The sequence below is a fragment of the Microcaecilia unicolor genome, chromosome 1 (genome assembly GCF_901765095.1).
Source record: "Microcaecilia unicolor chromosome 1, aMicUni1.1, whole genome shotgun sequence".
Taxonomy (NCBI): Eukaryota; Metazoa; Chordata; class Amphibia; order Gymnophiona; family Siphonopidae; genus Microcaecilia; species Microcaecilia unicolor.
The window spans coordinates 188,892,442-188,917,737 of record NC_044031.1 but is presented as its reverse complement, the minus strand read 5'-3'; the positions used below and the strand labels follow the sequence as shown (position 1 = coordinate 188,917,737).

General features: G+C 43.7%; 1 protein-coding gene across 3 annotated transcripts in view; it reads left to right on the top strand.

Annotated features, from left to right (window-relative positions):
* TRAK1 (trafficking kinesin protein 1) overlaps positions 1–25,296 on the top strand; it is a 140,925-nt gene that overhangs the window by 30,600 nt on the left and 85,029 nt on the right. For all 3 annotated transcript variants that reach the window (XM_030203331.1, XM_030203320.1, XM_030203309.1), the window contains exons 2-3: positions 2,695–2,771; positions 17,559–17,675. In XM_030203331.1, the coding sequence (XP_030059191.1) occupies positions 2,695–2,771; positions 17,559–17,675 (194 nt within the window). The remainder of the gene's footprint in view (positions 1–2,694; positions 2,772–17,558; positions 17,676–25,296) is intronic.

The window sequence follows — 25,296 nt, the reverse complement described above, 5'->3', positions numbered from 1 at the left end:
GGGCTGTCATGGAAACCGTCACACTTGTGGCAACCCCCAGAAGCCATTCACGGCTTGGTGGATGCACAGGGGATAGAGAGAATTATTTCACTCAAACTTTCTTCTCTATCTTAAGTAAATTTTTTTTTTAATGCGTAAATGTTGCCCCTCTTCTGCAGCTTCACATTTGTCACGTCCTTCTTACACTTCCTCCACTTCTATTGTGTAAAATGGTTTTTAATTTTAACTTCTAATTGTTACTTATTTTGCTCTTTTAACCTTTTATTTAGATTTATTATTATAGTCCACTTCTCCAGGGTGCAGAACAATAATATACATACATAATAAAAACAAAGACAAGAAAAATATAATATATAACAATATAAAAAAACATCACGACTCAAGACCCAAAATCCCAGGCACAGCAGGGCAACTAGTAATTCAGACATGGCAATATGTCCTCCAACTAACGAACACATAGTAAATCAAGGAATTCTTGATTCATGAGTCAAATTATAAACTGAACAAAACAAGTAATTCTTCACTGGTGCTTAAATGCAGTCAAGTGAGGTGCCCCCCCCCCCCCCCCCCAAGGCAGTTTTGTTCCACTCATATGGCCCAGTCACAGAAAAAATAACTCCTTTCCTGGTTTATTCCAGTTACAATGATTTGAAAGCAGGCACCACAAGATCACAGGCCGTTGCCAACCACATCACCCGTGATGGCACATAACGCTGCACAGTATTATACAATAAAAGAAGAGCACAATGAATTAACAGTACTTTAAATTTTATGCAGTAAGCAACGGGCAACCATTGCAATCGCATAAGATAAGCTGTAACATGTTCAAACTTTTGAAGCCGTATAATAGAAGCACTGCAGAATTTTGTACAATTTGTAATGAGTGAAGCTGCAAATCCAAATAAACGATTTTACACTAGTTCAAACAACTCAGTACTATGGCTTGTAAAACTCCATTACAAAGTAAAAAAGGGTCACAGCTTAACGAGTGCAGCTTAAAAGTTTCAAATCACCAGTTGAACCTGTGATTTAAAAGAGAGATGGGAGTCCAAGAGAATCCTCAGACTCTGTCCTGACCAGAAAGTTTCACAGGAGTTCCTAACAAAAGAACACTCTTAGGAAATGTGGTGGAGTCAGAGGCAGTACACATCAAGACAGTTTTGTAATGTTTTAAGGTAATGATTGTTGGTTCACCAGCCCAATACAGCATCAAAGGCTGCAATTGAATCACCACATCAGGAACAGATGCTGTCAGTGCTGTCTTATTTCTTTTTACCAGTCTAAGGTTAATGGTAACTTAGGTTAAATTTTGTGTCCTCCATTTCTCCCCCCCCCCCCCCTCTGTCTTTATTCTTAGTAAAACCGCTTAGATATTTATTACTTGCAGTATATCAAATATAGGTGAATTATGAATTTGAACTCAAAGGGGGTGGTAGTGTGGGATTTTATGACTCACTTTCTCTGTTACATTTTAAAATTAATCCAAGGTTTGCATTTCTTTGTCTAATTCATTTTATGCCTTTATTTTATATAAATATCCATTGCTTTTCATATGTTTATATGTATATTGATTTGCAGTTTCAGATCAGATCCTTAGCATTTGTGGATGCCTGTTCTTAATCTGTTTTGATGTAATTATTATTGGGTAATTTTACAAAGGTTTTTCTGTGTGTACAGCCTGTTGTATACAAAGAATGGGGCTTTTATAAAGATGTGTAAAAAGTGTGTGCCTGCTTTTATGTGATCTGCATGACGATTTTCCCAGGGGCATAGTTTGGGTAGAGCGGAGGCAGATTTGTGATGTATGTATGTATTTTATAAAATACCCATTATAAGAGAATGGGATTCATGTACCACCTTTCTGTGGTTACAATCAGGCACTTTACATATTATATACAGGACCTCATTTTGTACCTGGAGCAATGGAGGGTTGAGTGAGCTGCCCAGAGTTGCAAGGACTGCAGTGGGAATTGAACCCGGTTCGCCTGGTTCTGAAGTCATTGCGCTTTAAGCTACTCCTCCATGCAGAGCACATGTGTTCATTTACACCTACACCAGAGCATTGGTGCATTATTGGAACTGAATCTGGGAACCTTTTCTATACAAGCACATAGGCACCTTTATGTAACATAGGCTTAAAATAGGTGGCTCTTTGGAATTTCTTACATCGTCAACCCATTATAAATCAAATGCAATGAGATAAATTTATCTCAAGACCAATGTAAGAATTTTTTTTTAAAACAGCATGAATTGTTCAGTTTGAGCATACTGAGACCGATTTTAAAAGCTGCTTTACTTGTAAATCAGTGTTTTATGCATGACATTGAGCATTTTAAAACACTGTGCATCCATATGTGCATAAAATCATCTTACCAGTTAGAGTAGGAATGAGCAAACCGATCTGGATTAGATTTCAATCTCCATTCAAAGATGAGAGCAGAAGGTGGGGTTATTTTATTGCTTCTAGTGCTCTTTTGGCTTGATGTGGATTGAATTAATTTCCCTCCCTCACCTGCACCCCAGAAAAGTCAGACAGTACTGAATGAAGTTCTTGACTGAGGCATAGCAGGATCTTGTGCCACTAATATATGAATACTTCAGAATTTGTTTACTATCTTGATGAATATTTTGACATGATGTTAGCTTACGTATTCTATACATTTGTTACTAATATATCCATAAATTCTTTTGCAGTTCTCTGTGCGGAAAGAGTGGGCCAGATGACTAAAACATACAATGACATAGATGCTGTTACACGTCTGCTTGAAGAGGTAAGTATTTTTCGCTTTGGGGGATTTAAAAACATCTATAAGAACCTCATTACTGGGTTCTTCAAAGTAAAGAAACGGTACAAGGAACCATGGTTTAGATACCTCAGTGAGCAGTAGGAACTCATTCTAAGCTGGTTCTGATTTTCATTTCATTTTTCTGAAAAGGGTGATGTTTTTTGAAGATTTTATCTACTTGACCAATTTCAGATTTCTCAATGTTCTATCAAGGTGCTGCTATTTATGATTTCTAGAGTCACATGCAAACATTACAGTTCAGTCTCATTATCCGACCCTCACTAATCTGAACATCTGATGTATCCGAGAGACCCCCCCAGTGACATCATTGCAATTATTTCAATTAAAAACCTTTGTTGTAGAACAGCTTTTGAAAATCAGGAACTCTATGCCTTTCTTTATTTGTTGTTTGAGGGGTTTATGCAGTATTTTCCATATTATCTGACTTTTCAGTTATCTGACAGTCAGTTCCAGTTATGTTGGATAATTGAGACTGTACTGTGCTTTCTTAGATCATACATAAGAACATAAGAGTAGCCATACTGGGTCAGACCAGTGGTCCATCTAGCCTAGTATGCTGTTTCCAACAGTGGCTAAGCCTGGACACAAGTGCCTGGCAGAAACCCAAATCGTGACAACATTCCATGCTAAAAATCCCAGGGCAAGCAGTTGCTTCCCCATGTCTCTCTCAATAGCAAACTATGGACTTTTCCTCCAGGAACTTGTCCGAAACCTTTTTTAAACTCAGTTACGCTAACCACTGTTACCACATCCTCCAGCAGAGTTCCAGAGCTAACTATTTGTTGAGTTAAAAAATATTTTGTCCTATTGTTTTAAAAGTATTTCCATGTAAGTTCCTTGAGTGTCCCCTAGTGCTTGTACTTTTGGAATGAGTAAAAAATCGATTTACTTCTACTCGTTCTACACCACTCAGGATTTTGTAGACCTCAATCTATCTCCCCTCTTCCATCTCTTTTCCAAGCTGAAAAGCCCTAACCTCTTTAGCCTTTCCTCATATGAGAGGAGTTCCATCCTCTTTATCATTTTGGTTCGCTCTTCTTTAAACCTTTTCTAATTCAGCTATAGCTTTTTTGAGTGATACGTGGAGTGATACAGAGGCATTATTGTATCTTCGGTCTTATTTACCATCCCTTTCCAAATAATTCCCAACATCCTGTTTTGCTTTTTACTTGTAAAATGTAATATTATAGAACATTGCATTCTTTACAAATGACCTGTTTAAGATATCCTGAAAATACTAAAGAGTAGCTGCCACATCTAGTTTGATTCATAAATGTTGATCCTTTCCTCATCCTGTTAATGGCGAATTCTCACAAGGAAGAACATAACCTTGGGTATCCTTGGTCTATAAGCCTCGCTAATATATGAAATGCTAATCTGGTAAATTGTATGTTCAGTATTGAAATGCTTTCTTTTCTGTCTTTTTCCTGATCTTCTCAGAAGTGGCTTCCTGAGGAGAATATTTTCTTTTTGGATTTGGCAGTTTCCTCCTATTTCTTTGCACTGCCACCTGAATGGGTACTAGGTCTGGGTTATTTGCAGCCATCCAGATTTATCTCCTAGGCCAGGAGCCATGCACCAGGGATATGGGGGCTATAAATGCTGCACCACAGCAGCCGCAACCTGTCTGACCATTACACAGCACTTCCCTAGAGCCAGACTGGTGAGATACATTTCTGTATCTGTTTACATATTTTCTGTTCAATGCTTCTGCTGTCTTGATCAGACTTTCAGTTGCTAATAACATTTTCTGAGTATTAAATATGAATTGAAACTTGTTTAAAATGTTGTATCTTGGTTTAAAGTACACTGACAGAGATGAGCTGCTTCAACGTTTTGTAAATTGTGATGAAATTTGTGATTTAGTATCAGATTAGATTGTTTTAGTCTGTTTAGCTCCTGATTCACCTTGTCAACAGACTCATGGGGCACATCTGGGAGCTGTGGGGCCACTTCTGACCTTCAGGGACTCTTGGATCCTTTCTAAAACAGTAGTGGTGGTGGGGTGAAGTTGGTTTAAGCCTAAGGCCCTGGAAAACCATTCTTTAGAATACGGTTGAAGAAACCACCTAGCATCAACAGGTAGGGATTGTTCCAGAAGAAAAAAGTTTACTGAAATATTGCAGAAGGGTAAATAATGTGAATTCATCCATTTAGATCCCATGGTATCTGTGCAGAAACAGAAACAAATTCCACAACAGTTCAATCAACTGACAGCAGCGCTAAGAGGCCTGTCCCTTAGCAGTGTACTCTTTAGCCATTTTCCCTGGAACACTCCATGGGTACTGTTGTTGAGTCTAAACTGCGGAAGCTTGAAGAGTGGCCTAAGGTTTGGCAATTAAAATTTAATGCAAAATGATGCACTTAGGAGGTAGAAATCCACAAGAGACATATGTGTTAGGCGGGGAGAGTCTGATATGTACGGACGGGGAGAGGGATCTTGGGGTGATAGTATCTGAGGATCTGAAGGCGACGAAACAGTGTGACAAGGCGGTGGCCCTAGCTAGAAGGTTGCTAGGCTGTATAGAGAGAGGTGTGGATGCCCCTGTTCAAGTCGTTGGTGAGGCCCCACCTGGAGTATTGTGTTCAGTTTTGGAGGCCGTATCTTACTAAGGATGTAAAAAGAATTGAAGCGGTGCAAAGAAAAGCTACGAGAATGGCATGGGATTTGCGTTACAAGACGTATGAGGAGAGACTTGCTGACCTGAACATATATACCCTGGAGGAAAAGAGAAACAGGGGTGATATGATACAGACATTCAAATATTTGAAAGGTATTAATCCGCAAACAAACCTTTTCCTGAGATGGGAATGCGGTAGAACGAGAGGACATGAAATGAGATTGAAGGGGGGCAGACTCAAGAAAAATGTCAGAAAGTATTTTTTCACGGAGAGAGTGATGGATGCTTGGAATGCCCTCCTGCAGGAGGTGGTGGAAATGAAAACGGTAACAGAATTCAAACATGCGTGGGATAAGCATAAAGAAATCCTGTTCAGAAGGAATGGATCCTCAGAAGCTTAGCTGAGTGCTGGGCAGACTGCTACGGTCTGTGCCCTGAAAATGACAGATACAAATCAAGGTAAGGTATACACAAAAAGTAGCACATATGAGTTTATCTTGTTGGGCAGACTGGATGGACCGTGCAGGTCTTTTTCTGCCGTCATCTACTGTGTTACTATGTAAGCAGGAACTGGATTCTTCTTACTGGAATTTCAGTATTCCTTTCAACTCTGAGGTCTCTTAGAGAATCATCTTTGCTGTCAGATGACTATTATGCACTACATGTGGAGAAAGAGAAGATCCTCAAGCACTAACAAATGTAGTCAGTAACCAAGAAGATGTGGTGAAAAGAGAGAAAATTATACGAGTTGTATTGGGTGCCATGAACCTGATCAAAAAGAATGTCCAAGCCCACTTTGATATTTTCCTGTGTATATTACACCTTATAAACTCCAGAAGGAGGCATCTTTTGCAACAGTGGAAGTGTTGAGGTGAGCATTAGCTGTGAATCCGAGGGGCTGAGAATCTCCAACATATTGTGACGCAGAAGTGAGGTTCATTTCTGTCATAGTATATGCAAAATTAACTCATTTGGTAAAATTACCTCTATGAGCTTCCAATAATAGTCTGTAGTGTAGGAATTTCTCAATTTTCCATGTGTGGCTGTCTTTCTCTATTCCAGACTGAATATCCATTTCTTGAAAAAGAAATAAGCATCTCCAGTGAAGGCAAGTAGTTTAGTTCCCACTCCCCTCAGTTACGGATCACCTCTGGTTTCTCTCTCACTCAGGATCATCCTGTACTCCAGGCTTATTCTCTCCCTTTGAAATTAGCTGTGCCTTCAGAATGCAGAAGAAGAGGGTGTAATGATTTCACGGGCTTGCTGTGACTGGAGGTGTCTTGCAGAGTAAAGGTGTTTAGAAGCTTTTTGCTCTTCTACATGGAAAGTGGCTGGAGACGCCACCCTTCCACCCATCCACTTTCCATGGAGAAGAGCAAAAAGCTTCTAAAACCCTTTACTCTGCAAGACACCTCCAGTCACAACAAGCCCGTGAAATCATTACACCCTCTTTCTTCTGCATTTCTGAAGGCACACCTAATTACTAAGGAACAGGGGACTTCAAAGACCCAAGTTACACCTTAAGCCATCTTTAGCACATGATTTTATTTTATTTACTTTATTTGTATTCTGCCTTTATCCAAAGTGGGTAACAAAAAGTCAACGACATACTATATAATAATTCTCACCTCCAAACATTCTATGCGTCTGCCTGCCTGTGTCCATAACTTTCTTCACAGATGGGCTCCAAAGCCCTAGCTGATGTCACCAGACCCATTATGACGCATCCTATATAATAACTCTCACCTCCAACGTTCTGACTTGCCTGGGACCGTGGCTCATTCTGAGTTGGTCTGCTAGGCTCCGTAGATCAGGCTGACATCACGTAGCCATTATGATGTCAACTTCAGAACCAGGGGGGGGGGAAAAAACATGCCTCTCAGCTGATTCATGTCCAGAGGAGGGTCGCTGGACATGGGTGGCTGGAGGGGGGAGCAGGGGAGAGAGGAGGGTCGCTGGACATGGGTGGCTGCAGGGGGGGCAGGGGAGAGAGGAGGGTGGCTGGACATGGGTGGCTGCAGGGGGGGCAGTGGGTCGCTGGACATGGGTGGCTGGAGGGGGGGGGGCAGGGGAGAGAGGAGGGTCGCTGGACATGGGTGGCTGCAGGGGGCAGGGGTCGCTGGATATGGGTGGCTGCAGTGGGCGCAAGGGGAGAGGAGGGTTGCTGGACATGGGTGGCTGCAGGGGGAGAGGAGGGTCGCTGGACATGGGTGGCTGCAGGGGGAGAGGAGGGTCGCTGGACATGGGTGGCTGCAGGGGAGCCGAGAAAAACCTTGCTAGCGCCCGTTTCATTTGTGTCAGAAACGGGCCTTTTTTTACTAGTAACCAATAAAAACATAATTAATTAAAAAAACAATGATCAATAAAATTTTCCTAGAAAAGAAAAAACAATTACGCTTCATTCTTCCAAGAAGTTCTTTACAAAAAAGTATTTCTCCAAAAAAACGTTAAACTGTTGAATATTGTTACATGATCTTCAATATCCAAGAAGGCATTCCATGCAAATGGACCAGCAATTGAAAAGTCTCGCATCTGAGTCTCTATATAATGATATGATTTTAGAGAAGGTAGGCAAAGTTGAGTAGATGTCTCAGATCTTAATATCCGTCCCGGTTTATATAATCATAAAACATTACGAAAATATACTGGAACTCTCCAATATATACATTGATGAATCAATACAAGAAGCTTAAATTGAATTCTATAAATTACTAGAAGCCAATGTAGTTTTTTTTTAATATTGGAGTGATATGTTCAGACTCTGGAATTCCTGTAATCAGCCAAGCAGTTGCATTTTGGATGACCTGCAGAGCTTGGCACTGGGTAGATGATATACCCAAAAATAAAGAATTACAATGATCAATTTTAGTTAACACCAAGCTCTGTACTATCGTCCAAAAGTCATAAGAGTTACCATATCTTTTGGTTTACTCAAAATCGAAGTTGGAAAAGAGATGTAGAAATAATGTGATCTACATGTTTTTGCATTGTCAAATTGTTATCCAGAGAACTCCAAGACTATATATAAATGGTTTTACAATAAGGTTTTCTCCCTGATTTTCAACTGTCATCAACAAAGATGAATCAAGAGTTCTACCCACATACATTATTTCTGTCTTTGCAACATTCAAAGACATATTATGTTTGTCCCATCCAATCTACAATTTTATCCACAAATATCATCAACTGCAATACTAAATCATGAGCGAGTTTCTTAATCGGAAAGAAGAATTGTACATCATCTGCATATATTCTATTGAGACTTGTAATTCTGAAACACCTTCCCCCAGGGACACCATAAATAAATTGAACAATACTGCTAAAAGTGTAGAGCCCTGTGGTACCCCTCCAGTAATTGGAAAACATGTGGAAACCAAATTACTGTAACATTAAATTTTCTCTCTTGTAAATAAGAATGAAACCAAGATAACATTTGTCCACCAGTACCAAAATTTGGCAAAGTAATAAGTAAAAGCTGATGAATCAATGTTGTCAAATGCTGAAGCATATCAAGTGTAACAACACGAAAACTAATATTTTGATCCATACCAATTCTTAGTTCATCCAACATTGACAAAAGGAAGAATTCAACACTATGGTTAGCTCTAAAACCATGCTGGAAATCACCCAACAAATGATTTTCTTCTATAAATTCCATTAATTGATACTTAATAGCCTTCTCAGTAGCTTTTGCTAAAAATGGTAAAACAGATATAGGTCTAAGTTTTTCATCACTTTGATGTCAAATGTTGGTTCTTTAACAATGGTTTAACAGTTTCTTCATTAAGAGAATGTTTCCGTCACACGTGAACTTTACTTTACACAACCTCACTTGTATTGTTATAACCGGTATTGGCGATCGCCTCTACGGTACTATGTAAGCCACATTGAGCCTGCAAATAGGTGGGAAAATGTGGGAATACAAATGTAACAAATACATAAATAAAGAGTGTCTACCAACAGACATCTCATAGTGCTTAGGGCCTGCTGCCCAAGAGCAGAAAACATAGCATTACCGTCGGCATAGGAGCAATGAACTGAACTAGCTCCTGTATAACAAACTAAATAACTCCCGTATTTATCCCATTATATTTTGAGCCTACATATTCTTGTTTCTCTTATGAAAGCAACGTATCTTATTTTAGATGTGGGCCAGAGGAAGGACATTACTCATTCTTCCCCTTCACACTACAACAATCATCACCACACACTGCACACTCTATACAAAACCCGCTTTCAAGAAGAGTTAAAACAAGCAGGGTCATGACATCATGATCTGCCTGAGGTTTTGGCTCAACAGAAGCAGCAGGCAGAGATATAAGTGAGACCCTAACCAAGGTCAAAGTCATGAAGATAGGACAAACACAAGAACAGGAGGTGAACAGGATCAGTAACTAGCAATTGGAATTTCTGCAGATCACCATTACCAAGGCAGAAAATCAGACCTGAACTAGAGGTCAAATAGATATCTAAGAAACCCTGACTGTTCATAATCCAATGGACTGGAACAGACATGAATCCAAAGAAGAATACATAGAAGTCTTGTGAATGCTGGTTTGGTTTTGAATATGTCCTACTGCTGTGGTTTAAAACGGGTGAGTTTTTTTAAATTTCACCTCCATGTGCAGCAACTCTGCTCTGTCCCCTGCCCCTCCCCCATGTCCAGCAACTCTCCTCTGTCCTCTTCCCTCACCCCATGTCAAGCCACCGTCCTCTGTTCCCTGCCCTCCCCTCCATCGATTCATGGGAACTGACTCGTGCTGTTCAGTGAGCCAAAGGGGCGGGACAGCTATGCCTTTGCTTCACGCTGCAAAGCAGGACTTGTGTGTGTGTGTGCTGCGAGTGAATGCACCTGTTTACCTTTTTCTGTTGGGCCCCAGAACGTTTTTTGATCCCTGCTTGGTTTCTGCTGCAGGTTTTTTTTTTGTTGCTTCGGCCACTTCATCGTTCCTGCTCTGCCCTTGTACATCGTGGTTCTCTTCTCCATCCTCCCTCCCTCCCTCCCCCCACCGATGTCCACGCCCCCTCCTTCTCTCCCTATTGCTGCATTACGTCCTCTTCCGTTTTCCACGCCCCCTCCCCTCCCTATTGGCTGCATTATGTCCTTCTCCGATTTCCATGCCCCCTCCTTCCCTCCCTATTGGCTGCATTACGTCCTCCGATTTCCCCGCCTCCTCCTTCCCTCCCTTTTGGCTGCATTACGTCCTCCTTCGATTTCTACGCCCCCTCCACCTCCCTATTGGCTGCATTACGTCCTCCTCCGATTTCCACGCCCCCTCCTTCCCTCCCTATTGGCTGCATTACGTTCGGTACAGGAGCTGCTGGTGGAGGCACGGTTTGGAGTGTTGCTCCTTGAACATTCGGTCTCTATTGCGCATTTGCGGGTGAGTATGGTCACTCGCAATTTATATGTTTGATGGTTGACTTGAGCAGCATAGTTTAGTGTCTTTATTCCTTGCTAGCGTTTTATTATATCTCTGGTGCCTGGGTTCTTTTATGTTGATTTGCATAGCTTTGCAAATTTTATTTTCACGGAAGTTCAGCAGTCACCTCTTGATTCTTAAGCTCCATTGTGATTATTTTCTAACTTCCAACTGCAGCACTTGGCACAAAATACTTTTCAGCTGATATTCAAAGCTATTTAACTGGCCAGAAATGGCTGCTGACTGGTTAAATAGCTTGTTTGCGGTTTACAGCGAATATTCAGCGGAACTTAATTGGTTATCGCTGCTGAATGTTCATGGTTAGCGCCTACCATTAAACCGGCTAACTCAGGGGACTCATGTGGATAGGCGCTAATATTCAGCGCCTGACCGCATAAGATAACCTGTTAAATCGGACTGCATAAATTGCAGTCCTGTCTTTGACCAGTTTAACTTAAGTGGTCAGGTGCTGAATATTGCCTTAACCAGTTAAGTTTTAATGGCCAACAAATAAAACCTGATATTCAATGCCGGTGGCCCGGATATAGGCCTAGACTAAACATCTAGGTTTAATGTTGGCGGCAGACATTAAAAGCGTTGCCCACCTCTGGTTGAATATCATGAGTTAATATTTCAGGATATGGTGAACCCTGGAGACAAAGATCAACTATGGATAACAATGATTTAGGAAAAAAAAACAACAACCTGCCTAACAGCAAACCTGAAGAGACAAGTTTTCTTACAGAGTTGTGTTTAAAAATATGGGCCTGAAGAAACACTCTCCAGATGCAAGGTCTTTGCTGGCAAGAAAACAAAGTGATGGAAGGTGCCATTCGAGGAACTGTGACCATAAGATTGACAGCAAAACTATTTTTTCAGTAGATGACAATGCAGCTCAGAGAAATGGCCCATGAGGCCAACCTCCTAGTGGAGGGTGACAGAGGCAAAAAACGGTAGCGGAAGCTAAGAAAGCGTGAAGGAAGTGTAGATGATCTCCAACTGCTGCGAAGTGAGAGGGAAATTTGGAGATCAACTAGGATCAATAGCATTGTACTAGAAATGAAATTGGACAGGCTAGATAGTCCTTATGGTCTTTTTTTATCACCATATTCTCTGTCTTTATGGGAGAGAAACTGAAAATGAGAGCGACAGTGTGCTCTTCTCCCCTGGAGTAATGTGTTGCTTTACTGGAACTCACCGTGGCGCGTCTTTTCCAGTGCAATGCCTTTGCCACGTTAAACAGATTTGACTTTTTTTTTCTTGTGTGGCATAACACTAAAATCAATAGAACTTCTAGAAACTCTTCTAAATGCTTGCAGTTGTACAGAATTGTTTGTGACAGACAAATGTCTGGTGTAGGTTGATACCACCAAACTCATTTTTCCTGGGAACACTGGAGTTGGCATCCAGTTGTAGAAACTATTGAATCATGAAGACCTTGTAAACACAAAAAGGCCCTTACTTTTAAATGACTTTTCCCTATCTGTGTAACATTTCTAAAATATTTTTTTTTACAGACCAGGATCAGTTTATATACTTTTTTCTCCCTAGCAGAGGCTTTGGTAGAGTGGAAGTGACTGCTGCTTAACCTCAGCATGGTAGATGCCTCTTGGGTGGGTACAGCTTGTTGATTCTTACAGCAGTTAGAATGATATATATTTCACGGCATTCTTTATAGGAGTTTAAGGTTTAATGTTTTTTTTATTCAGGATCAAAACACCCAACATCAAACTAACAAAACAACAAGTCTAGACAAAGACATCAAGCTGTTACACTACAATGTGCAAGAATAACAAGAACAAGTAACATCTACAGCAAAAAAACTGTATATCATGATCCCTTTTTATTTTGTGAGAAACCTCCCACTACCCTACCTACCCCATTACCTTATTTTCCATTCAAGTTAACGGTTGTATGCAGAATGACCCCCTCCCCCAACCCTATCTTTACCAATATCTTAAACAACAGAGATGACCCGGCGCCTGGACTCTTATGACCCCAGGTCATCTATTGAAAGACAAGTGTCCATTCTTCCCAGTCCACTATTTTCCATTCAAGTTTAATGGTTGTATGCAGAATGACCCCCTCCCCCCAACTCTATCTTTACCAATATCTTAAACAGACAACAGAGATGACCTGGCGCCTGGACTCTTATGACCCCAGGTCATCTATTGAAAGACAAGCGTCCATTCGTCCCAGTCCACCTTCCCCCGCTCAAGCAGAGAACCCCAAAACAACCCCTAATAGAACAGCATCAACCTAGGAAACACTGTGAAACCTATTCAGTACAACGCTTCTTGCTTTACGGGAGGTAGTTTGCAAATCTTTATAGGAGTTTAATATCTGACAAGCCTTGAGAGAAAAGGAAATGTTAGCTCTTTGCAATCAACTGAAGGAGGAGCGGCAACCGAATGTAAATGGAAAGAAGTTGTACCCCCTGCTTCCTATGCAGCATACAGATACTAAGTAGTAAATCCTCACTCTGTATCTATTACTTCTTCATTTTTTAAAGCATGTCATAATGTAATTCCTGTAAATTCTCTTCCAAAGTTATCCTAGGCAAAAAATGAAGGCACAGTTATCTTGCACTCATGTGACCTGTCAAGCCCAAATTGGCTATAATATAAATGACATCACTCTCCTTGTGATGCTTTCCGAATATGGCCATTCTCAGAGAAACGTGAGAAGTGTTTCTGGGAAGCTGCCTGTGGAACAACTGAGTCAGTGAAGAGCTGCAGAAGCCGGTCTCAGAAAAGTGGATGATTTCAATTTATACATTTTTTTTTCTTCCTAAATTCCTGACTGTGATGTCTTGCCAGCACGTTGGCAGAGTGTGCCTGTATTTGGGGCATTTCTATAACTGGGGGTGCCCCAATGCTGCAGGGGGTAAGTTCTGATCTATAATGGCATCTTGTGTATTAGTGTAAATCTGCATTGGCACACTTAAGTATAAGTATGCAGATTTAATCTAGGCCAGTGGTAGGTGTAAATGAGCACACCTAAGTTGTGTATGTAAGTGGGAGCCCCACCAGTGCCCCTCTCGTGCTTTGCCCAAATGTACACCTCTCTTAAGGTTATACGCTGTTGCGCTTACGGGCACCCTTATAGAATAGTGCATATAATGCACTTACGCACATGACATTTTGCTTTGCACTTAACACATGCAAGGCATATTTGTGCTGCTTTCCTAGAATTCACCAGAACCCGCTCCTTTAGTGCAAGGCCAATGTCAAGTACACAGATTGACTCCTCTTTTTTTTTTTCTTGTGAGGCACAGTATTAAAATTGCCTTTCTCGTCAAACGTAACCTGTGTGTGAGGTCCTTGGGATGGGTCTTGGCTAATTTAGAAATCTGATGTTCCAGTAGTGATATGCCTCTGGTATTAAAGCATTACCCATGAGAGAAAGATGTATACCTAGTTAAATCTTGTATTGCAGTGGCAAGTCCCAAGTGCCAGTTAGAAGATACCCATTATACCTGAGGTTATATATTCATTCCTGGTCTGTGACTGGTAACAACATGCATTCACACCTTCAACAACCTTAAGAAGTGTTTATACAGACAACTTTTGCCTGTAGTCAGGGACTGTGACTGACATTGTGATCTTCTGTTTGAAGTACAGACCCTTGAGGAATTTAAGACCATGTATGGACTGGTTTGTGCTGAAATAGAGAAATCATAGTAGACACCCAACCCCTCCCCCCAGTATGGTTATATAAACATGCATTTCCGTCTAGGGACAAGATGTTTGAAAAGCCTCTCATACCACAAGGGTCATATAGATATGAATATGGATGGGGGACCACTGGTATACTTGATCAGTGTGTTAAGACATTATAGTATTTAGAAATACTGATATTAGGTAGATGCAAATAGTAACATATTGAGAAGAAACCAAATTTTCCTTTCTCTGACTTGGATATGGTTTAGTCCCCAGTTCTTGAATGCAGAGTGCTTTTGTGTCTCATGGATGAAAGTTGAAAACAGCATTGTTTTCATACATCTTTCCAGTTGTGTCTGAATTTGTTGCTTCATGGATGCCACAGACACCTTAGTTTTGCATATATACCCCGTACACGGATTACAATCTGCACATTTGTATATCCCACAGAAAAGAAGGAACAGTGTGTAAAAATTGTTTTGGCATTACCCACACCTTTGTATTTCCCCATGCATGCTCAGTTTATGGTGCTGAGCTGGGCATGCCAAAAATGCTAGACTGGAGGAAAAGCAAGGTAACCAATATGAAGGAAAGTTTTACTGTAATTACCGGTCATCCAAACTATGGAGACTTTACTAAATGCTTCTCGTAATAAAAATATTTATGCTGAGGATGCAACCAACTTCCTGTTTCTGGATCCAAGATGGCGACTGGAGCAGTTGTGTTTTTTTTTTGTGCTCCTGAACATCCGTGAGCAAGCCTATCGTTAGGAACTTTCCCCATGCTGGTGATGGGTAAAACCAAGGCTTTTACCTCCTTGAGCCTGGTAGAAACCCCCACCTCACGTCAGGCTACTCTGGAGAGTTTTGGTGTTCGAACGCTAGGAGAGCCGACGTGGGTTCCACAATTGCTGAGGTGGACCGCAGCATCGAGGGAGTTTCACTTAGTCCTCCCTCTAGCACAGACTCCCCACGACCCGGAAGCAGTTCTATGTTGACGGAGCTACAGCACGTTGAAGCGCCCAAAGTGGATTAAGCTTCTCCTGCTGAGTGAGGAGGACCCAGAGGGAGTGGTGGTTTGGAGAGACCGGCTGTGGTGATGATGGAGTTGCTATGAGATGCGATCCAAGGTTTGAATTCCTCCCTTCTACGGGTTTCTAACTCCTTTAAGGGAGAGATTTTGGAGCTAAAACAATCTTATCAATCTAAGTCAGGCAAGATTGAAGTCCAAACAAACAAAATTAATGCACTAGAAGGTGAAATCATGCAGTTACAGAATTTTGCCTCAACAGTTATCAAGGACAAAGATATTCAAGCTCGCAAGCTTGAGTACTTAGAAAATCAAGGAGGAAGGAATAACTTGAGGTTTTTAAATTTTCCTAAGTCACCGCTTATTGCAGCTCTTGATATGTTAAAAAAATACTTTGGTGAAATATTGAGAATTCTGGCTGAGGGCTATCCGCCCATAGTCAGAGCCCAATATATAATGGGAACTTCTAGATCTTCAATTGAGCAACCTCAACCAGATTTAAATTTGACTGAATTTCTGGAAAGTTCTTTAGAAGTAGTAACAGAACGGACTACCCTTCCAATGACTTTTGCCCTAGACCCGGACAGAAATAATATTTTTCGCTCTTATTTCCACCATATAAATGCTCTTTTTCTGGGATGTAAAATCCAAATTTTTCCTGATTTAGCAAGGGACACACAAAGAAGAAGGAGAGAATTCTTGGCTTTAAAACCAAGAATTCTCAACCTAGGTGGATTGTTTGTATTGAAATTTCCCTGCAGGTGCTTAGTGTCTCTAGATTTAATTAACTATGTAATTTTTGACCCAAAGAAACTGCTGGAATTTATTAATTCTAAAGAAGGTGTTAGTCGCCTTGGCTGCATCCACTAGTTAAAACTATGCTATATATCGGCTGCAAGTGTTTTATAGGCTCTCTACTGCTCCACTGATGTAGTATTCTTTTCCCTTTTTCCCCCCCCCTGGTATCTGATCTAAATGTATGTGGACAAAGTTGATAGACAATTACTATAGGAAGATTTCATTTTTCTTTTTATTTGATGCAGATATTGCTTACGCATTTATGTTTATTATGTAAATGTAAAATAAAAATATATAATAAAAATATATATATATCTATATTTTATGCAAATCATTTGGGAGTGGGGTTTTTTTTGGTGTTGGGCGGGGGGGGGGGGGGAGGGCAACGTTGAGTGTCCCTTGAGATGTAAAGATCAGCATAACCCGCACCAGGCACTTCGGGACATAAAACGTGTACACCCCACAAGTTAGATTCATGAAAATACAGTAGTTACATTAATGGGTTATTTGTGTTTGTATTTTCATTTTGTATTGCACTTATGTTTTATGTCTAATGTTGTAGAATTGTATATAGATGATGTATAAATATTCTAAATAAATCCATAAATAAACACTAGGACCATCCTGAGCCACAAATATGCTCCCTAGAGCTCCTATCTCACCCACTGCATCACAGCTAAGCAGAAAAGGCAATGGAGAGGACACAATTTTGAAGCCCCTTGTACCCTGTGCGGCCACACTGCCTACACATAGCTCGCTACAGCCCCAATAAATACCCTGGCCATATTTTTTTCTAATGGCAGCCCCTGCAGCAGTGGTTCAGTGTTGGACATGGGCTATCACTCTTGATGCATAAGCTTTTTTCACCCTACTCTGAAGCCTTCTAATGTGTCCATCACTGAATTTAAGGGGTTTGCTCTGTTTGACTCTTTTCTCTTTGTTACATTTGTACCCCGTGCTTTCCCACTCATGGCAGGCTCAATGCAGCTTACATATTGTATACAGGTACTTATTTGTACTTGGGGCAATGGAGTCACAAGAAGCTGCCTGTGCCTGAAGTGGGAATCGAACTCAGTTCCTCAGTTCCCCAGGACCAAAGTCCACCACCCTAACCACTAGGCCACTCCTCCACTCTTCCTTTGTCAGGGGCTGGCAAACAAGATTTCTCAGGATAAACGAAAGCATCTATGTGTTTTTATTTTTCTTTACCTTCTGCAGAAAGAGCGGGACCTAGAGTTAGCTGCACGCATTGGCCAGTCATTGCTAAAGAAGAATAAAACTCTAACCGAGCGAAACGAATTCTTGGAGGAACAAGTAGAGCACATCAGGGAAGAGGTAATTGTCTTTCCTCTATTCTCTGTTTTTGCTGTTTTTCTACAATTGGTACCAGTAAATGTTATTATAATAATAGATAAAATCTGAATAAAACAAGAGAAACACTTGATTTTAATTTCTGAGGAGACTCTGGAGACTTAAGTGTTTTGAAACTCCTTCCTCCATTCCTGCTTCTTCGTGCAAACGTCACATAGGTTAAAAAAAAATAATAATCATTAACCCCAAACAAAAAAATCTAGACTTCACAAGTATACAGTACAGAGCTGCCAATTTGACCGGTTCCTGGGGTGAGCTTTTAGGTTAGTCTTAGATTTCGGAAACCTCATTCTGATGCATTAAGAGACCTGTAACACTGGATTCAATGAATAGGGTCGGGCACTGTGACGCACGTTGAAAACCAGGATTGGCCAAAGAGCTTCCTTTCTGGAAATGGGTAACTTGGCCAATCTGGACACAGACCAGCAAGCCCTGTTTTACTGAAAGTCTAATAATGTAATTTTAAGATGCAAAGAAATAGACTTGAAATGATTTTTTAGCTTTTGTTTATGTTGTAGATCAGCAAATCTGTAAATGTAGAGTTTGGCATCTTTGTCACAAAAGACATGAGCAATGTTCCTGGCTCTCCAATGCAGTGTTCTTCCCAGGACCTTTTGAATGCCCCCCCCCCCCCTATTAACGTAACAGAAACTTTCAAAATACAATACGGTACTCCCCTGTTCCCACCTGGTAACTCTCATGCCGTTGGGCTGGCAGAGATTTCTGGGGCGAACACTGTCACTATCCCCAAAATTCTATATATTATGCTTTAATTTCCATGCAGAACGTGAAGCATATTCTACAACAGTGCGTGGAACTTAATTGGTTAACTAGCTAATCAGCACTGTTAATTGGATGTTAAGCATCAAATTTGCATTAATTTAGATGTGCCTAAATTCCAAGTCGCATAGTTGAAAAGGGGGCATGGTTATGGGTGTTGAATGGGCGGGTCAGGGGTGTTTCAAAAATCTATGCGTACTATTATAGAATACATTGGCTCTGCACCTAATTTAGGCATCTGGATTTACCCAAGTAAAATATTGCCTAAATTGACGTTACTAAATGTGGTCACATGGAGAGGCGTATTCTATATACCGCAAGGAGATTTAGGCTGATTCTATACAATTTAGAGACTATGCTTAGGTGTATTTTTTTTTTAACTGTGCGAATTTTTCAGGTGCCATATATAGAATCTATCCCTATATGTGAACATCATTTTTTAAATCTCCCAGATTTTCTCCCCTGTTTATAGTTTTCTTTCCACATCATCACTTGCTTTCCACAGACTTTGCATACTATTATTGACTTAAGTTTTGTTTCTTATTTGTCCCAAATAATTGGGGGCGGGGGGGGGGGGAGGTTCTCTGTTTCTTAACCACTTCTACTCTTTCTTATTCTAATTTGTATTCCTCTAACTTTGTTGGCTTTTTTGTATTTATTGTACCACTTTCTTATCTCCCTTTTTTTTCCCCCTCCTCATCTCTTTTTTCTCACATTTAGTTCTGGACTTCCTGAGCTCCCACCTCCCCCACTCCAGCACATTTTTGCAGTTTTTACTTGTCTTCCAGTGAATGTAAATATTTCTTGCTCAGCAGGTTTAACTTTTCCTCTCTTCCCTTCCCTCCCCATCCCCCCCCCCCCCCCCCCTCTTGGCTTTTCCCATCCTAGGAGCCCTTCTCTATATATTCAATTCTTAACACCACTGTTGCCCCCTCTCTCCCTCCTGAAGCACTGCAGTGTGATTTGCACTGCCTTCTTACACTGAATCACAGGGTTGCAATGCATCAGTTTTCTGAAGATCGCTAGACAAATCTTTTACATCTTTCCATCAGTTTTGGAAAGAGAAAGAGACAGTAGCCATATAAAGCAGAAGTGTAGCTTGTTTTTCCAAGCGTGGCTAATTTATTCTCCAAGTCAGAGCTGAATTGGCTCAAATTCCTTGTCATCAAGCAGATGAAGCCATTACGTATGGGTTATGTCCATCAACCAGCAGGGGAGATAGAGAGCACTCAAACTTTCACAGTGCCCTCTTGGCCAGCTAGCTCCACTGCCTCTTCAGTATTCTCTATCTCCCTTAGCAGGGTGGCTGCAGCTTGTTTGAGCTCCAGAAAAATCTGCCGGGAGGTGGTTCCTGGCTTGCCAGTTGTTAACCGGTGTGTTGGAGGCTATAGCAGCTTCACTTTAAAGGCACATAGGTTAGCCCTTTCCCTGCCTTACCCATACCTCTGTGGATGTGGACATATTGCCTTGCTTTCCCTGTCCTTACCCACCAACAGTGGATGCAGGCATATAGGTTCGCCCTTTCCCTGCCTTTCCCACTCATCTGAGCCTCCGGAGTCTTCAATACCTCTGCTTTCCTCACAGCTTAAAAAAAAAAAAGTTGTGTCGCGTTTTTAAACGCAGAGACGCTGGAACAGAGGTTTTTTGACCTGATTTTCAGCAGGATCGTAGTTGTACACTAGATCCTTTGAGGTAAGAGTGTTTTCCAACTCCTCTGGGGTGGGCCCGCGATCGGGGCGATTTTGGCACGAACCGCCATTTTGGATTTTACCGCCGTTTTTTGGCGATGGCTGCGGACAATGTAAAGCGCTGTTCCACTTGTGGCAAGCGCAAATCAGCAGCAGGGCTCTGTAAATCGTGCTGTATTGGCGTAGGAGCCGGCCCTGAGCATGGCGAGCGATGTTTCTTCCCGCTCTGAGCTGGCAGCGGGCGCCATTTTGCTTACACCGCATGGCGCGGCCTCCGTGGACACGGGGAGACCTGAGCCGGGTGGGGCACCTCGAGATGAGGTTATTTCAGGAGTGGCTAGCACCGGACAGGATTTGGGTGCCCAGGTTGAGATTTTCTCCCCGGATTTTGTGCTTTTGCTGCATAAAGCATACATGATGAAAAGAGCCTTTCCTCAAGGGTCGCCTGAGGCTCCTCTGATTGCCCCCCCCCCCCCCCCCCCCCCGATGGATTCTGGCCTGGGACTGCCCAGTGAGGCTTTTTTCCCGGATGCTTGGCCTAAAGATAAGCGCAGAAGGGTTAATTCCCCTTCAGATTGTGGTGCACCTTTTTCCCCCCCCCGTGGTCGGGGTGTGAGGATTCGGAGAACTCTGACAGACGTTCTTGGTCTGAGGAACCAGAGTCAGGTGCGGATTTACCACAGGATCTGGATGATCCCTCCGCGGTGAGGATTTTCCACCGTGATGAGCTGCCAGCGCTTATTTCAGATACCCTGCAGGCCCTCTCGATTGAAGATCCTGACAGTGGCATGGCCTCCTCGGGTAATCCCAGGATGGCTTGTACCAAGATAGCTGCTCGGGCCTTCCCTTTGCATGACTCCATCCTAGAGCTTGTTTCGGCTCAGTGGGCTGACCCCGAGGGACCTTTGAGAGTTTTCAGGGCTATGGGGCAGTTATACCCTCTGCGTGAGGGACATATGGCTCGTTTTCAAATGCCTACAGTGGATGCCCTAGTCACTGCGGTGACAAAGAGAAGTACCCTCCCTGTTCAAGGAGGTGTTGCCCTGAAGGACGTTCAAGACCGTAGGCTGGAAACAGCGTTGAAACGGTCCTTTGAAATTGCAGGTCTCACTGTTCGGGCGTCTGCATGCAGCTGTTATGGTGTGAGAGCCTGCCTAGCTTGGCTGCAACAGGCAGTGGCTCAGCCCGGAGATGGAGCGGAGCCCTTCTTGGATGTGGCTCCGCGGATGGAGGTGGCCTTGTCCTTTCTGGCTGATGCCCTTTATGACCTTGTCAGAGCTTCGGCTAAACAAATGGCAGTAGCAGTGGTGGCTCGCCGTCGTCTGTGGCTACGACACTGGGCAGCGGACATGGCCTCTAAGCAAAGGTTGGTGAAGTTGCCTTTTCAAGGACTTCTCCTATTTGGTGAGGAGTTAGAGAAAATTGTGAAAGGCCTGGGTGATCCAAAACCCCAGCGCTTGCCCAAAGATAGGCAGAGGCCTTCCTCTAAGGGCCAGGCGGTCCACTCCTCGTACAGACCTCGCTTCCGTGAAGCTAGAAGGTACCGCCCGGGGCGTTCTGCTGGGTTCACTTCACGTGCCCGTGGTCAGCAGAGGAACTCCTTTCGCTCGGACAAGCGTTCCGCAGCCGGTGGCTCAAGACCAGGAGTTCAGGGGCGACCCTCTCAATGATGGTGCGCCGGCCCTCTCCTCGATGCCTGTCATCGGAGGACGGCTTTCCCTCTTTGTCGAGGAGTGGGCCAAGATTTCCTCAGATCAGTGGGTTCTGGACCTGATCAGAGATGGATACAGAATAGAATTCAACGCCCCAGTAAGAGACGTGTTTGTGGAGTCCCGATGCGGTTCTGCCGTCAAACGGGCGGCGGTGGAGGAGACTTTACAAGGTCTGATTCAGTTAGGGGCAGTGACCCTGGTGCCTCCCGCTGAGCAAGGCTGCGGGCGATACTCCATCTACTTTGTGGTGCCGCGAAAAGGTGGGTCCTTTCGCCCTATTCTGGACTTAAAAGAAGTGAACAAGTCCCTGAGAGTGCGGCATTTCCACATGGAATCCCTGCGCTCCGTCATTGCGGCGGTTCAGCCAGGAGAGTTTCTCACGTCTCTAGACCTGAAAGAAGCTTACTTGCACATACCGATTTGGCCCCCGCACCAGACGTTTCTGAGGTTTGCGATGTTGGGAAAACATTTCCAGTTCAGGGCCTTGCCTTTTGGCCTCGCCACAGCTCCCCGAACCTTTTCGAAGGTAATGGTGGTAGTAGCTGCTTTTCTCAGGCGAGAAGGTATCAGGGTTCACCCATACCTAGACGACTGGCTCATCAGAGCAGACTCTGCAACAGAGAGCTTACAAGCTACAGCCAGAGTGGTCTCAGTACTGCAATCTCTAGGCTGGGTCGTCAATATGGCCAAAAGTCACCTGTCCCCTTCACAATCTCTAGAGTTTTTGGGGGCCAGGTTCGACACAGTCTTGGGCTATGTGTTCCTACCTGAGCTAAGGCGGTGCAAGCTTCAGAATCAGGTCCGTCTGCTCCTGAGGATGCCCCACCCGCGAGCTTGGGACATTGTCCAGCTGCTGGGATCGATGACAGCCACGATGGAAGTGGTTCCCTGGGCGAGAGCGCACCTGAGACCTCTACAGTATTCCCTACTCCGGAGATGGTCTCCTATTTCTCAGGATTACCAATGCAGACTTACTTGGCTCCCTGCGGCCCGTCTCAGCATGGAGTGGTGGCTCTCGGACAGCATGCTGCGGCGAGGAATGTTGCTGACGCTCCCCGTTTGGTGCCTAGTGGTAACAGATGCCAGCCTGAAGGGCTGGGGCGCACACTGCAAGGGGAAGCATGCCCAGGGTCTATGGACACCCGAGGAGTTGGAGTGGTCCATCAACCGCCTAGAGTTGAAAGCGGTGTTTCAGGCGCTTCTGGCCTGTCAAGTGACCCTGGAAGGATTGGCTGTCAGAGTGATGTCGGACAACACGACAACGGTGGCCTATATAAATCGACAAGGCGGAACAAGGTGCAGAGCACTAGCCACGCAGGCCGAACTGATTTGCCACTGGGCCGAGCTGCATTTTCAGTGTCTGTCGGCAGCTCATATTGCAGGTCAGAGCAATGTGCAGGCCGATTATCTGAGCAGGCATCAGATCGATCCAGCAGAATGGAATCTGGCAGATGAAGTATTCCTACAGATCTGTGCCAAATGGGGCAAGCCCGTGATGGATCTAATGGCGACAAGTGCCAATACCAAAGTCCCGTGCTTCTTCAGCAGACGGAGAGATCCTCGCTCGGCGGGGTTGGATGCCTTGGCTCAACCCTGGCCTCCGGGTCTACTTTATGTGTTTCCCCCATGGCCCTTGATAGGGCGTCTGCTCTTGCGGATTCGGCTGCACCCAGGAGAAGTGGTCCTCATCGCCCCGGATTGGCCAAGGAGACCTTGGTATGCAGACCTCCGACAGATGCTCCTGGAGGCTCCTCTGCTGTTACCTCTGGTACCGAACCTGTTGACTCAGGGACCGGTAGCCATGGAGGACGCCGGCCGCTTTGGTCTTACGGCATGGCTATTGAGAGGGCGCAATTGAGGGATAAAAGTTATTTCCACTCTCCTGCAAGCCCGCAAGTGGTCCACTTCCGTGGCTTATGCCAGGATTTGGTGCCTGTTTGAGTCTTGGTGTGCTTCCAGAGCCATTGTTCCAATGCGGGCTCCTGTCTCGCCGATTCTGGACTTTCTGCAGGAAGGTGTACAAAAAGGCTTGGCCTATAATTCCCTGCGGGTGCAGGTGGCAGCATTGGCCTCCCTTCGTGGTAAGGTGGAAGGCGTGTCTTTGGCTGCTCACCCAGATGTGGCACGGTTTCTTAGAGGGGTGCTTCGGCTCCGACCTCCAGTGCGAGCACCCTGTCCAGCTTGGAACCTGGGGCTAGTTTTGAAAACCCTGCAGGCATCTCCTTTTGAGCCGCTTCGGCGAGCATCGGAGAAAGACTTGACACTAAAGGCCGTTTTTCTGGTGGCCATTACCTCGGCGAGACGGGTGTCTGAGCTCCAGGCGCTGTCCTGTAGAGACCCATTTCTGCAATTTTCAGAGTCCGGAGTCACGGTTCGGACCGTGCCTTCCTTTATGCCTAAGGTGGTTTCAGCCTTTCACTTAAACCAGCCTATTTTCTTGCCCTCTTTTTCAGAGGAAGAGTTTCCAGAATCTTTTGGGCAGCTGCACCTTTTGGATGTGCGCAGGACTCTGCTGCAGTATCTGTGAGTTACTAACTCTTTCAGGACTTCTGATCATCTGTTTGTTTTGCTATCCGGTTCTCGCAGAGGGTCTCCAGCGTCTAAAGCCACTATTGCCCGCTGGCTCAAAGAAACTATCTTTTCAGCTTATCTGCTGGCAGGCAGGGTTCCGCCTGTAGCCTTTAAGGCACATTCTACTAGAGCGATTTCTTCCTCTTGGGCTGAAACTGGAGCACTCTCTCTTCAAGAGATATGCAGTGCGGCAACATGGGCTTCTAAGCTCTCCTTTGCCCGACATTACAGGCTGGATGTGGCTGCCAGGAGGGATGCGCGTTTTGGTGCACAAGTGCTAGCGCGTGGTGTGGCTTGTTCCCACCCTATCTAGGGATTGCTTTGTTACATCCCATACGTAATGGCTTCATCTGCTTGATGACAAGGAAGGAAAAATTAGGTTCTTACCTTGGTAATTTTCTTTCCTTTAGTCATAGCAGATGAAGCCATGAGCCCTCCCTGTATGATTGTCTGTATGCTGTGAATCTGTTTTTCAGGTTCTGTTCTAATTTCCTGAAGTTCCTTCCTTGGGAGAAAGTTGGAAAACAATCTTCAGGATTCATGTTCAGTTTAAATTTAGGAGGATGTGTTCATTCCCTCCAGCATGTTTTTTTTGGAGGATGTGTTGATTCTCTCCAGGAGGCGCGTGTGTTCCCCTCCAGTTCTATGAATAGGAGGATGAGTTCATTCCCTCCAGTGTGTTGGGAGGATGTGTGATTCCCTCCAGGAGGCGCGTGTGTTCCCCTCCACTTATACAATAAGGAGGATGAGTTTATTCCCTCCAGGAGGATGTGCATCCCCTCCTTTATGAGTTCATGCCCTTGTGATGGGCCATCGTTCGCTGTGAGGAAAGCT